This window comes from Anthonomus grandis, chromosome 10 (genome assembly GCF_022605725.1).
Source record: "Anthonomus grandis grandis chromosome 10, icAntGran1.3, whole genome shotgun sequence".
Lineage (NCBI taxonomy): Eukaryota > Metazoa > Arthropoda > Insecta > Coleoptera > Curculionidae > Anthonomus > Anthonomus grandis.
In genome coordinates, this window is record NC_065555.1 from 18,252,669 (window position 1) to 18,267,917 (window position 15,249).

A 15,249-nucleotide genomic window follows, 5' to 3' on the forward strand; every position below is an offset into this window, starting at 1 on the left:
TGAACATAATTGAAGTAAATTTTAATAAAGGCACCTACAAACTATATTAAAAATATAAATGTTTAACAAAATAATACATATATATAGAAATATTTGAGACAAAATTTTAGGGTCTTGAACGATTACTGGAGTGGTGGTTTGGACTTTACGCTGATCAGCCGTTTGAATCTTGTTTGCGCTTATATGTCCCTGGAATGACTTTGAAGGTCATGGAGTCACATGCAAATTTTCCGTTCGTTCTTAGGGGTTTTAATTTGAAAAATAAAAGTTAACCTTGAATTTATAATGAACGCATTCAGGCCCTCTTGTAAAAACCTGAAACTTTGTCTGAGTCATTTCTCTTGAAAAAGGCATATTTTTTATTACAGGTAACAAATTAGCGATTTTATGATCCTTTTGCATCATAATTGCCTATTAAATATAAAGATGATCTGCTCCATCGAAGATTCTAACATAAACGACTGAATTCTGTAATTTTTTGCCCTCAGTATAGTCACTTATCCCGAAATCAAACAATTCAGTGAATTTTAAATTTATAAAAAGCCAAGACGATTTTGTGTGTGAAACGGCATGTGTTGTTCAATATCCTCCTCACATATCTCCCGTCCAGATGACGGATCTCTTGGTGCGGTCGACGGTAGCCAGGAAGTTGCCAAAGGGATGCCAAGCGGTTGCCGTCACTGCAGACCTGGAGAACAGTCCAATTGAGGTTGATCTGCGTATTAACGTTACGTTTATTTGCGACAAACAGTAAAGCAAATATTATATTTAAAAAAGCAAAGAGTTTTTATCATATTATTAAAAGGCCAAAGAGACTTTCGTTGTGCATAAGAAAAGGTTTATAAGGCAAGCACTGGTGTCAGAAAGAGCTTGGCCTAATACAATAATAGAGAGTATTCTTCGATAAAGTGCGGCGATCGATTTCTCGGAAAGTTGGCTTTAAGAGTTTTCGAAAATTTGACAACGTTTATTATTTGGTAACAAACTATCTTTTAAAATTTAATACAAAACAAAGATTTAATCTGTATCTTGGTAAAAAAGCAGAATTGATCATTTAATGATAATATTATTTAAGTGTCTTAAATTCATAAACATATATCCATAGCTCATAAAATCATAGATGCACGGATGAATTGACTGCCTGGAAATAACATTCCATGGTTTCCACTGCCTGAAATTCTGTGGCTCAACTGCCTGGAATAATAAAATCATTTTAGCGTCATAAATTGAGAAAAATACATCCATGGCTTATAAAATTATGGATGCCCGGATAAATTGACAAGCATACTAATCAACGATGGAGCTAGTGATTCTCTGTACATTTTCTAATCAGTAATAGTCCTGACCCTTATAAAAATATTTAAATTACATTCTGAGATCATATAAGTTGCACGAATTGGCTTGGCGATTCTTGTAATGCGCATAGCACTCACCCCAAATCTATCATTCAACCTAAGGGTCCAGCAGTTACAGTAAAATGTTTCTAATTCTCACTCTATGTCAGTATAACAGTGTGCACATAAGAAAAAAAAGACAATTTCCAAAACATTTATTGATAGTTTCAACAAGCATCTCACTCTTACACAAGCCGGCATGGATCCGCCAGATCAATCCCGAATTTAGAGTGACAGCAACTTTATCAAGAGATACAAAGTGGCTTTGTAAATTTCAGGCAGTTGAGTTCTTGATTGGTCTTGAGTAACAATTTTAGGCAGTTAAGCCTTGAGGTTTATTTCAGACAAATTAATTTTTTTTTATGCCAGGTAGTTGAGCCATGAATTAGTATTTTGTCAATCAACACAATTGATTAATTTTATTATTCCAGGCAGTATTATGATTCCAATATTCTTAAGATTTATTTCAGACAGTTAAGACTTCAATAATTTGTGTAGTTTAGCATTTGATAGCAATTTCAGGCACACATTGCTTAATTTAACAACAGTTGAGTCGCTTAATTGTTTTTTTTATTGCAGGCAGTAATACTACCTCAGTAAACCTTTTATCTCGTTTCAGATAGTTGAGCCTTAAAATATTTAAATAAAGGCAGTTTCATCTCTAAAAAAAGTACCTTTTTGGTTTTATTCTGATTTAAGCTTAATCGATTTGATATCGCCCACTCGCTCAGGTCACTTCATGACTGATCAGCTGTAATATCAATCATAAAAATATAATACAGGCCCAGGATCACAGCTAGGAAGATCATTATGACATACACGAGAAACTAAAAAGAGAGTGGGCCCAAGAACAGAGCCCTGATGCACGTATGTATCATCAGTAAACTCTGGGACCTACTACTTTTAAAATAAACGTTTGCCTGTTAAGTAGCATTGGAGCAAGCTAATACTTAAACGAAGATGAGTTTTTCAAGTATACTATGGTCCATACATTCGGAGAGCGGAAACTGCGCTCAAACCCTCCAGAATTTTGTCACGCAAGTCTCTGACTGATATATCCGTTGAAGGTTGATGTCTAAAGCCATATCCGGACACGTAGAAATAAAATGCTGATATAGCAAAAAGGTAGAAAACCTTAATTTTTCAATTTAAATCCCCATCTCGCTAAGGATGGTCGTAATTGGGTAAACTGGATTAGAAAAACACAATTTCCAAAATATCCAGACAGTAATTTGGAAATTAAATGCCTTGCAAGTTTGCATGTCGCATTCCTGCGAGTTAAAATTCATCTATCAGAATTTTATCCCTGTGTCATCGGCATGTTACACCTCTATATTGTTTTTATTTAAGCAAATATTTTAATCCAAGTAGCACAAAGGTGTGTATTTTTATTTAATATTTTTAGTATCGTTAGAGCATAATATTGTGTCTGTGAGTTAAAAATTTGTTAAAGCAAACCAAAATCATTTGCAATGAAAGTTCCTTGTTTCTGTATCTCGTGTATGTTTCGTCGTCAGCCGTAAATTCGCATCAGGTTTTACTTCAATGAAATCTATAGCGAATAAAATGTACATTATTACATGATGAGTTATTTGTTTTATTTATTTATCAATGGCATAATAAATCAATGGCGTAGATTAATCATCTTAATAAAATTAGAAACTAGAATAATAAAATCATTTTAGTATTTTGAATTGAGAAAAATATATCCAGGATTCGTAAAATTATGATGCATACATGAATTGACTGCCCAGAAATGCAATTCAATGATTTAATTGCATATAATTCTATGACTCAATTGCCTAGAATAAGAAATACGTTCAACCGTCTTTAATTCAGAAACATGAATCCATGACTCAACTGCCTGGAAACAACTATCCTTACTAACCAAATTTTCAATTTAGAACCACGTTTTTACCCTCAAATTTATCCTCAGAACCCCTCTGCACTATTGTATAAAAAATCTTCAAACTCTCAAATAAAAAGACTTGATGTGGAAATATGCCCTTCAAAATTTGATGGTTACTTGGAAATTGTTGGACAAAAGTGCCTCCAACTTAAAGAGCTTTTGAGGTGCAAGAAACGGTTTTATATTAAAATAACTGGTATGAAATGCTTTTTCTTCGACTATAATCTTTTTTAAGATATTCTAATTATTTCAGTGAAAATATTCTCAAATATGTGAACAATTAACAAAAAAAAGTGTTTAACCCAGATTAATGGATTTGGGGATTTTACCCTCTTAAAAGCTACTCTATATTAAAACAAAATGCTCTATATAACGCAAAATAATAATAAATTATACTATACTTTACCCATGTTCTTTAAGTATCGTCTCAATTTTCCCATTGGTTACTCCCCAAATGTAAACGCTACCATCGCTAGATCCCACAGCTACGTACTGCCCGTCAGGACTAAACGTAGCTCTAGACCAATCACAGCCCACTTTGAAACCGTCACAGCTTAAAAGTAATTACATCAATGTATTCATAAGATCTTATCGAACTCAATAAACTCACTTATAAGTTGTCACCACTTGATTCATCCTCAGGTCAATAAGTTCCAGGGTATCGTCCCTCACGCAAGCCAATAAGTATTTTGAATCTAAAAGTAGTACTATAGTAATAGTATATAAGAAGACCGATTTAGTGATTTTACCTCTGGACAAGTCCAATGATGTGATTTTCCCATTTAAATTAATATTATTGGCGCTCGTTTCTGATCTACTATCCCAAAACCTGATAGTTTTATCGTAATGGCCGCTGATTATCGTCGATCCGGCGCTATCGACCGTTACGAGATCGTTGCAACTGGATCCTGCGAATTTCGTTTCTATGCCTAAATAATAATGAATTTTCTATAATGAAAGGGTTTGGAGAGTTTTGGACTTAATACTCACATGCCCGACTTTTCAGATCCCACACTTTTAAAGTTCGATCGTGGCTTCCGGTTACGACTTTGGATGCGTCCCCCAGGAATTTGGCCGCCATTACTTTCCCCGAATGGCCGGTCAGTGTATGCTGAAAAATAAGTCATATGTTAACTTATTTTTGTCTTCAGGTTAAGGAAATATTTAAAATTTATTTAAAAAATCATACTAACTCATAAATCTGGTTTCTTCTTTTAATTTAATCTTTTATCTCTAAACGCCTAAGTCAAAAGAATAAATGCTTTTTAATAGTTTTGGCCCTGACCAAGGCGTTTGACACTGTGGCGCACCCTATTTAGCTGAAATAATTTAAGATAAGAGGTGTGGCTGATATAATCTTACGTAATCAGATCTGAAAAACACCAACCAAACCTATGCCAACAAAATAAGAATTGGTGAGTCACTTGGTGATTCCTATTTGATAGGGTACGGTGTGCCTGTACGGAACTGTACTTGGTCCTCAAATATTTACGATGTATATTAATACTCTAATAGAAGAAGTGGGCAAAAATAATATTTTCTGTTATACACTGATGACACGCTTTTCTTATTTAAGGGCAAATGTTGGGACGAAGTGTATGCAAAAGCTAAATGGGTCATGACATCTGTTTTTCAAAATTGGTTAGATACAAAGTCGCTAGCATTAAACGCAGACAAATCTAACCTTCAGATCAATCAATTCTTTTATACCGTTTAGTAGTCTGAAGCGCAGCGTGTCCAATTTTAGTACAACTAGAAATTGCTCAAAACAATGAGATTCTTCTATATGGAATTTGTTGCTATACTACTACTAAATGGAAAATATAAAATAAATAAAGTGAGGTAGTATATTTAAATAGTAAAGTAGGTCTGTAACTGGTAAGTATTTTATTATTTCCAAACCGATTGTGAAGGTAGCAAAACATTTTTTACGGATCGTATTCTATGAAACGTTAAAGTTACTTCTATAATAAATATTTTATTTGTTATATAGCCATTAAACAAATCGATTTTTTCAATTAATCTAACAATCACTGAAAATTAGTAAACTTACGGCTAGTGACAAAAGAAAAAAAATTGAGATAAATATTTTAGTATATCCAAATCGATAAGAATTTTTTCATTAATCTGTTACGAAAATCACTGCTGTTATAAATGTGTTATTAATTTTTGTGAAAAATTATTTTAATTAGCCGATCAGGTAGAAAAAACATACTTTTACGGGTTTTAGAATTATGAACCACTGCTCAGGTTAGTGTTGCCAAGCCGATAATAGAACAATTTAAATTTTTTAGTTGCTTTCATTTGTAAAATTTTTAAAATCACTGCCGAGATAAATACTTGAGTATTTCCAAACCGATGAGAAAAAAAAACGAATTTTTACTGGTTTCAGTTCAATACAAAATTTAGTAAAATATAAAAGATGAATATTGTACAATTTTCGTTTTCAGTCGTCGCATCTTAAAATCCTCGTTGTGATTAATGTTATTAAAAAGAAACCTAATTTGTTACAATTTTCAATATGCTATATGAATAATGTTTAATCATTTCCAAGCCTATAAAATTTCTGCTGTGATAAATATTTTTTAAAATTTTTAAGTTTTTCTAAGATTTGCACCAATAAAATCACCATTGCGATAAATATTTTATAATTTTTTAAGTATATAAAGAAATTTTTTAATGTTTGTTAGCGTTGCATCTGCACAGTTACTATTGTGATTGATATTCTATCACTTTCCAATCGATAAAACAAAAAACCAAGTCGCATATATACAATTTTTACTGTGAAAAATATGTTCATTTTCAATGATAATAATATGTTCATATCACTTCCAAGTTATTAATTAATTTTTTACTGTTTTCTTTATTTTTTGTTTTCCACGTTATTATTTTCTAATCATAAAAAACAGAAAATTTCACACACACATCTTTGCTGTGATAAATATTTTATAATGTTAAAGGTTAATAAAGAAACAACTAAATTCTTCACTGTATGCAAGCGCTGCACCTATAAACTTACTGGTGTGGTAAATTATTTTATCAGTTTCTAATCGCTTAAGGAAAAAAAGGAAGTTTATCAAATATCACTATAAAATCTTTGCCCAGATCCCAGATGCATATTTTATCACATTCAAGCCTATAGTCTATAGAATCCCTACTGTGATAAATAATTTTTTTTTTATTTCCAAAATATTAAAGCAAAAATAATTTTTTTCACCGCATTTTTTAAAGTTGCACCTAAAAGAAAATTAAGTAAAATAAAAATAAAGTAAAAAGTAAAGTAAAATTCAGGTCGTGATTAATGCTTTATTACTTCCCAGCCTTTCGCCTATAAGATCTTTGCTCGGATAAATATTTAATCATTTTTCAATCAATAAAAGAAAAAACTAAGTCGCATTTATAAAATATTTACTGTAATATATGTGTTATCAATTTCAAGTTATTAAAGCAGAAATCGATTTTGTACTGCGACTAAGCCTTGCATATACAGTGCTTTCATTTCAAAACGATCCACCATTAATTACCTAAAAAAAAAAAAAAACACGTCAAATTAGATATGCAGGGGGGCGTTAAATTATACATTTACTGAAGTTCTGTCAATCACCTCCTCACCTCCAGCTAACCTCACTTTAATATGTCAAATGGGAACCCCCATCGTGTGATACCATCATAGTAAGGAGCGTAAAATTCTCCATTCAACGGTATCAAAAAAAATGAAATCGGTAAATGTGTAAGCAAACAGTTAGCGAAAATGTCTTTCTAGAAATAATGAATATTTTATTTACGCCAAACTTTGGTATGTCAAATGGCTACCCCATGGTGTGATACATTATTTTAAAGGGCATTCATTATGCTATCAATGGTTGTAAAAAAAAATAAAATTGATTGACCAAGAAGCAATTAAAGTGTAAATCGGTAGGGTAGAAAAACAAATTTAATTAGTTAAAAAAAAACAAATTTATTTTATAAAATGTTCAAAATGCGCGCCGTTATTAGCAAGACAATAAAAAAGCCTATTTTCAAACTCCTTACGAACATTGGCCCGCTAATTTCTCTGCATTCTTGAAATATTCTATTTTTTAAATTCTCAATACTCTCAGGTGGAGTTTTATAAACTTTGCTTTTTAAGTAGCCCCAAAGAAAAAAGTCTAGTGAGGTTAGGTCCGGAGACCGCGCAGGCCATTCGATTGCACCACGTCTGCCAATCCACTTTTCTCGAAAATTTTCATCAAGCCACTCTCGAACTACCAAAGTATAGTGCGCGGGAGCTTCATCCTGCTGAAAATGTATATTATTTTCATTCAATAATATAGCACCATGTTGATCTACTTGATTTTCCATTGATTGCATGATGGAAGGGTATATTGCATTTTCTAAAAGGTTTAAATAAATTTCGCCAGTCAAATTTTCTTCCAAAAAAATTGCCCGATTATTTCATTCCCCTAAATTCCTGCCCAAACATTAATTTTTTGGGGATATTGGGTATGGCCTTCCCGAAAAACATGCGGATTTTCATTATCCCAGTATCTACAGTTATGTCTGTTCACCAGGCCATTTAAAAAAAAGGTCGATTCGTCACTGAAGCAAATGTTCTTCAATAAATGGGGATCGTCGTCAATTCGCTGGCACATCACTTCACAAAATTGAATTTTCCTATCAAAATCATCTTCTCCAAGTTCATGAAGAATATGAATTTTATAAGTAAAGAACTTTTTTTTTTTAACTTTATGTACTGAACCAGTGGAAATATTTGTTAGTTTTGCGGCCTTTGATATAGACAAAGTTGGATCCATAGCAAATTGTCCTAGTACTTCAACTTGGCATGCTTCATCGACAACTCTATTTTCATATTTTTTCTTATTGCAAATCGATCCCGTCCCTTCAAATTTTCGTATCAATTCTAATACGTATTTATGGCTCACGTTTTTATCTTGATACCTTTCATTAAATGCTCTCGCGGTTCCGCGAGCACACCGATCTTGGGCTCCATAAAGGAAAATTATTTCTATTCTTTCGGCTAGCGTATACACCATTTTATTAACTTACTGTTTTAACTAAAATTGAAAAATTGCACGCGTCAAACTGACAGTTTTAACAATAATAAATCGCTCGTTTTTTTGTACCTATTAAGTAGGTTTCGCAAAAAATATAAGTGAAATAAATACACATACAAAGTTATAAGACTGCAAAGATTTTTGCAAAAAATTTGAAGACACTCTTTTTTCTCGCAAATAACGGTACACATTCTTTACTTAAAAAAATAAATAATTTGCTTGAACTAAATGTACTGTTTGTTACCACACATTTTAACTTCTAAATTGCTTGTATATTTTTTTTTTTGATGATCTATTATAAAAAATGTAAGAATTTTAAAATGATGTAGGTACCACACTAAAAGTATTCATTTAAAATACCAAAGTTTGGCGTAAATAAAATATTCATTATTTCTAGACATTTTCGGTAACTATTTGCTTACTCATTTATCGAATTAATTTTTTTTGGTACCGTTGAATAGAGAATTTTACGCTGCTTACTATAATGTATCACACGATGGGGATTCCCTTTTGACATATTAAAGTGAGGTTAGCTGGAGGTGAGGAGGTGATTGACAGAACTTCAGTAAATGCATAATTAAACGTCCCCCTATATATCTAATTTGACATGTTTTTTTTTTTTTTTTTTTAAGAAAGTTATTAAGGGTGGTACGTTTTGAAATGAAAGCACTGTATAAATCTCTGTAGCAATAAATATTTTAACATTTTTAAATTAATAAAGGAAAAAAAAGTCGTATTTATGAAATCTTTACTGTGATAAAAATTGCATTTTGACAATTACTACTGTGATAAGTATTTTATCATTTTCAAGTTATTAAAGAAGAAATTACTTTTTTCAATGGTTTCAAGCGCCGCGTCCATAAAATCCTTGGTATAATTCATTCTTTATAATGTTCAAGCCTTTACTTATAAAACCTATGCAGTTATAATAATTTTATAATTTTCAACTTTATAACAAATTTCTTCACTGTTTACAAACGTTGTATCTGGACAATTACTATTGTGATAAATTGCATGGTGGGGAACCTGGAGGAGGAAATCCTAGTGCGTGATACCTACTCCTGGTGGTGGACCAACTGTTAAAGAAGTTGACTAAGTACTTATTTATATTTTACTATAACTACTACCTCATGCTTTTAGGAGGTTTTCATGTTTTTAACCGTTCTCTGTTAGTTTAAACTTTAGTTGTGTAATAAATGCTTTGATTTTTAGAAGATAAATGTTCATTTAAAGCTCTTATGTCTTGTCTCATTTGCATCGGGTGGTGAAAGGCCATTACGAATTGATTTTCAGATTCCTAATTGAAGTTAGGCGGTCAACCTGGTTATTTTACTATCCCCATGTGATAAGCGAGTAATTTGATAATAATTCCGAAATGTTGTCACTTTCTTGATATTTTGGGCTAGAATTAGTAAACACCAAATTTGTTTCAGTTCAACATGTGTACACATATATAATCTTCGATTCTTTGTTGTCCAGTTTACACAGATTTTCAAAAGAGGAAATTTTCAGCTATATATCAACACATATAATAATGTTCATTTAACTTATTGATGTTAGATTTTGGATTAAAAATAAAAAGTATAAATAGATATATGTTATTCTAAGTGCAAAAATACCATCATCAATGCAAAAAAAAATTATATAACATTCTTATTTCTAAAACCGCTTCTAAAAAATTTGAAATGGCAACACCGCAGGCAAAAGCTGATGTCATCTTACAAAATGTCATCTTGACAAACGGCTTTGTATTTACATTTGGCATTTGTGACGTTCTGTATTTTTTCTTTAGTTTTTGGTTGAAAAAGGTTTACTCTAATGAAGTACATTAAAAAATCACATAGAGAGTTCATAAACGGTAATATTGTTTATCATTTAAAGCATAATCTATTAATAATAAATATTTTTTGACGACGTCACTGGTAAGGATTACTTGTGTCGGTGGAATCAACAATGCGATCGAGCGGCGTTGCGATGTTGTTACCTTTTTCTCTAATATACGTTATCTACATTCATTTAACTTGAATGTTGACTTCTTTATAGAATATCTTATCATACTTTATTAAAGAGGAATAGTAGCAGGATGGCTTCACTATCAGGAATAGTATTGTTAAAGCCAACATTAGTGACAAATTTTTATGATAATATAAAGTGTCTTTTTTTTGGCATTCTTACATAAGCATTTGCCATAATTGCATCAGATATGTTGCAAGCAAACATACTGCCCATAGTTCCAGGGAATGCTAATTCTAGGCTTTCAATGTTCTAAGGAAAAAACAATTTTACTAACTCGCACCTACAAAAATCTTTGCTGTGAAAAATATTTTATCAATTTCAAGTTGCTAAAGGGACATCATTTTTTATTTTTTTTAAACGGTTGTATCTTTAGAATCTCTGTGTGATAAACATCTTATCACTTTTAAAAAATTAAAGCAGAATTTTTTTTTCCAAAGTATATCAAGAAAAAAATGAATTTTTTAATGTTTCCAAGTGTTGTACCTATACAATCACTGATGTAATAAATATCTTATTATTTTCGAACCGTTAAAGGAAAAAAGGGGATTACCAAATTTCATCTATAAAATCCTTGCCGTGATACATGATACATACCACTTCCAAGCATTTCGTCTATAAAATCTCTGCTGTGATAAATAATTTTCACGTTAATAAATGAAAAAACTAATTAAACATCGTCTTCAAGTATATACATACAGTGACTGCTGCGATAACCATTTTATTTCCAAAATACTAAAGCAGAAATAATTTTTTCCAATATTTTAAAGCGATGCATCTACATAATGACCGGTGTAATAAAAATTTTATTGATTTTTTTTTCTTTTTTTTTTAAAGTATAAATCGTCTCTAATGTATAATATTTCATCATTTTTAAATTCATAAGTGACATTTGTTACTGTTTTCAAAATCCTTGCCGTGATAAATATTTTATTATCATTTCATTGCTTAAAGGAGGAATGAACTATCTTTTAACGATTTTCAGACGTTGCATCGATAAAATCACTGCTGTGATGAATATTTTTATAATTTTCAACGTGACTAAATTGTTATGGTCACCCGAAGACTAAATAAGAAAGAAAAAGTATCCAGAAAAAAGTGATCAGATAAGACATCTATTAAGCATTCACGATAGCTTTACTATTTACGTTGTACCAATGGTAAGTCCCATCCAGCAGAAAGCAATGGATCCCAAAACTTTTATCATCTGCAAGAAATATGAGTAAAAAAAGGATTGGTTTAAATGGAGTCATAAAGGCACCTCAATGATTTCGGAGACTGTTTCATATATTTTGACTAACTGTGCTTGACCTGCAATCTGTGATAAATAGAATAAAACTGCAGTTCTAATTCTCCATTTTTTAATTATTACAAAGCAATATATGATTGACTCGATCGAAAGCGTTTGTAAAGTCTAAAAATCAACCTGTTTAACCCTGTCCCCACTATCATTAATAAATCGTTTAATTTTTTTAATTTCTCATGAAAATGGCAACATATTTCAGAAAAACACTTTTCCAGTCAAGATCAGATTCTCAACTCGTCTTCATAATTTCTCTTATTACCACATATGCAAATGCACCATAAAATAATCATCAAAAATCCTACAACAAAATCACTGCTATTACATGGATATCCGTATAACCGCCCCAAGATAGAGTAAAAACAGTTTCGACTATATGATATATAAGAATGTTAATAGCCATCAAAAGTTTCTCGTAGCCAACATGTGGGACACATGATGCTCCAAGGGCAGTAACGTCACGCCGAGAAGGTCATGACTGGTACCAAACAATAACCACCGCCTTTTATATAAACATTGTTATAAAATCTTAAAGAAATAAATGGCCTTTGCCACTATATTGTTCACACGACTGTTAACGGTTTTAGGTCGTACTGATACATCATAACATGGCGATACCGAAGCTAAATAGGTGCTAAAGTACACACTAAAGTACCGGTAAAATATTGGGATAGTCCGAAATTGGTATGGTATACATGGTGTGTCCGGCGTAGGAGATGTGATAAATAAGATATAGGGGGTTAACTTTGTTAATAAGATATATGAGGAATGTTGCAGATGATTTCTATTGCTTTCTGAGATAAGAAGGATAAAAGGAAGGGAACATCCTGGAATATCTTGTATAATTATTCTTGTATATTTATCCCTACAGTAGAATATATATTCTGAAAATTTTAATTTTATTTCAGGCTTTTGGAGTCATAAAACATAAAATTGCTTGGAATAAATTAAATAATTACACCAAACCATTGAAGGATATGAAAAAAATTATTTTTTAAATGCCTTTTAAAGACATGATAGATGTTTCTGGAAATGTAGGTTATGGCTAGTTAAGGAGTGAGGTTATGGCTTCTCAAGCAGGTGTGAGAGCTGAAGAAAAAGATAAATATTGCAAACATTGCAAGAAAAAAGTCACTACATCGGTGGATTGTGAGGCTTGTGGGTCCAGTTACCACCCCAGTTGTGGGCATCAAGCAAAATTAATTAATAGTTTAAATAAAATTGAAAATTATAAAGTGTGTACTAAAAGTGGGTTTAGAAGTGAAGAAAAGACTGGAATGGATAAAACTGAGGTTGTAAATCTGGTGAGGGCCTAATTTAAAGAGTATCTTGACCCTTTCAAAAAAACTATGCAGCAGGAAATGCATGAAATCAAAAAACCAATTCAATTTATATCAGACTCATTTGATGGGTACAAAGTTCAACTTGAAGAAGTCCTGTGTGATATGAAAAAGCTTAAAGATGAAAATGACGAATTAAAAAAACGTGTGGATGATATGGAATCAAAGCTTAATGCCCAGGAGCAGATAGAAAAAAGAAAAAACTTAGTCGTTGTGGGTATACCAAAACAAGGGGTTGATGATGTCACCACTATGAGGAAGGTAGTGAAAAGTATGAACGTTGGGGCTGATCAGGATATATTAGATGCTTACAGAGTGGGAAAAAAGGTGGATGGTCCGATTGTCCTGAAACTTGGGAGCGAAGAATGTAAACATAAAATTCTAAAGTTTGTCAGGAAAAAAAAGGGCATAAAAACAAATGAATGTGGACTGGATGGTAGAAACAACATATACTTTAATGAGGACTTAACTCACTATAACCAGACATTGTTTAAAAAGGCACGAGAATACAGAAAAAATCATAATCTCAAGAGTTCATACTGTGTAAATGGAAAAATATACCTGAGATACAATGAGACTGATCCACCGGTAAGAATTAAACGTCTTGAAGACTTAAAATAGTAAGATCTTGAAGATTAAAACAAACAATAAACATTTAATACTCTTATGTTTAAAGAACTACAAAATAATAGCTTAAATATATTGTATATAAATATACGTAGCTTAAGAAACAAAATGGACGATATAAAGGAAATTTTAAAGCAACAAACCTATATAAACATTCACATATTGGTTTTAACAGAAACATGGATCTTTCAAAATGAGACATAATTTTATAATATTGAAAACTATTCTTCCGTACACAATTGTAGGAATACCCGAGGAGGGGGCACAAGTATTTATTTAAAAAACAATATAGACTATACAGTAAAAGATACATCCTTTGTAAACTTGGAAGAGTGCAATTTTTTGTCAATAACCTTGACTAAACTTAAATGTACTATATGGAGTATATACAGACTACCGAGCAGCAATGCACAAAAATTTATTAGTGAACTGGACAATATTATGGAAAGTGAAAAAAATTCTTGCTTAATTATAGGTGACATAAACATAAACTTATTAATAGATTCTCACATAGTAAATGAATATAAAAATGTAATATCAATCAACGCCTTTGGAATAAAAAATAAGCTAACTATTGACAATGCTACTCGAACAACACAAACAAGTAAAACAATACTAGATCATATCATAGCAAATAAGAACCTACAGTGCAAAATAAAACTAGATGATCATATGGTTTCTGATCATAAAATAATAAAAATAGCTCTTAATAGAAAGGTGGATTCAAATGGTGCAAGAAAAACTACATGGAAAAAATAATGGCGTACAATCCTTCCAAGAATTGGCTGAGATTATTGTTAACTCTAAAAACCAATGTTCTAAGAAATATATACTAAAGATAAGATCTGCTAATGATTGGATTACTCCGGAGTTTATAAGAAAATTAAAAATACGGGATAAACTATATATTCGCTGGAAGAGGATCCCAAATGAGTTTACAGAAAGAGAATTTAAGAGCATGAAAAATACAGTAAATAATATGCGAAAGAATTTGCAACAGAAGTATGCTGAGATGAGATTTAAGGCAGTGAGTGGAGATTCTAAGAAGACATGGAGAGTGATTAATGAACTTTATAAGAAAAAGAAAAACAACAATACTAAAATAAAGCAAATTGAGATAGATGGGCAAAAAATTACAAACGAAAAACAAATTGTACATGAGTTTAATCACCATTTTACATCTATAGGAAAAAAACTTGTCCTTAAAGTGGAAAAAACTCAAACTACAACATTTATAGAGGAGGAAACAATAAATACCATTTTCTTAGAACCTACAGACAAAAATGAAATAATAAATACAATTTCTGAATTGAAACAAAACAGCTCTCCAGGCCTGGACAAAGTTACCACCAAAGACTTAGAAAAATTAACCCATGTAATAGGAGATATTGTAGTGACAATGGTTAATGGAATATTAGAGACAGGAATTTTCCAGAAGACTTAAAAACAGTAAATATAATACCAGTGCACAAGAATGGAAAATGTGAGGATCTAAACAACTATAGGCCTATTTCGCTACTGAGTACATTCTCCAAACTAATAGAAAAAATAATTAAGAAACGTATGACTAGGTTTATAGAACAGAATTTTCAATTCGATGACCAACAAT

General features: G+C 31.5%; 1 protein-coding gene across 3 annotated transcripts in view; it reads right to left on the reverse strand.

The window, feature by feature from the left end:
* Positions 1-335: 335 nt before the first annotated feature.
* The window catches only part of LOC126741573 (autophagy-related protein 16-1), a 579,654-nt gene continuing 564,740 nt past the window's right edge, over positions 336-15,249 (reverse strand). For 2 of the 3 annotated variants that reach the window (XM_050448051.1, XM_050448049.1), the window contains 5 exons: positions 4,294-4,414; positions 4,053-4,232; positions 3,914-3,998; positions 3,710-3,856; positions 336-715 (listed from right to left, as the gene is read on the reverse strand). In XM_050448051.1, coding sequence (XP_050304008.1) covers positions 592-715; positions 3,710-3,856; positions 3,914-3,998; positions 4,053-4,232; positions 4,294-4,414 — 657 coding nt within the window. In that variant the 3' untranslated portion in view covers positions 336-591. The remainder of the gene's footprint in view (positions 716-3,709; positions 3,857-3,913; positions 3,999-4,052; positions 4,233-4,293; positions 4,415-15,249) is intronic. The other variant, XM_050448050.1, reaches the window with a different exon arrangement.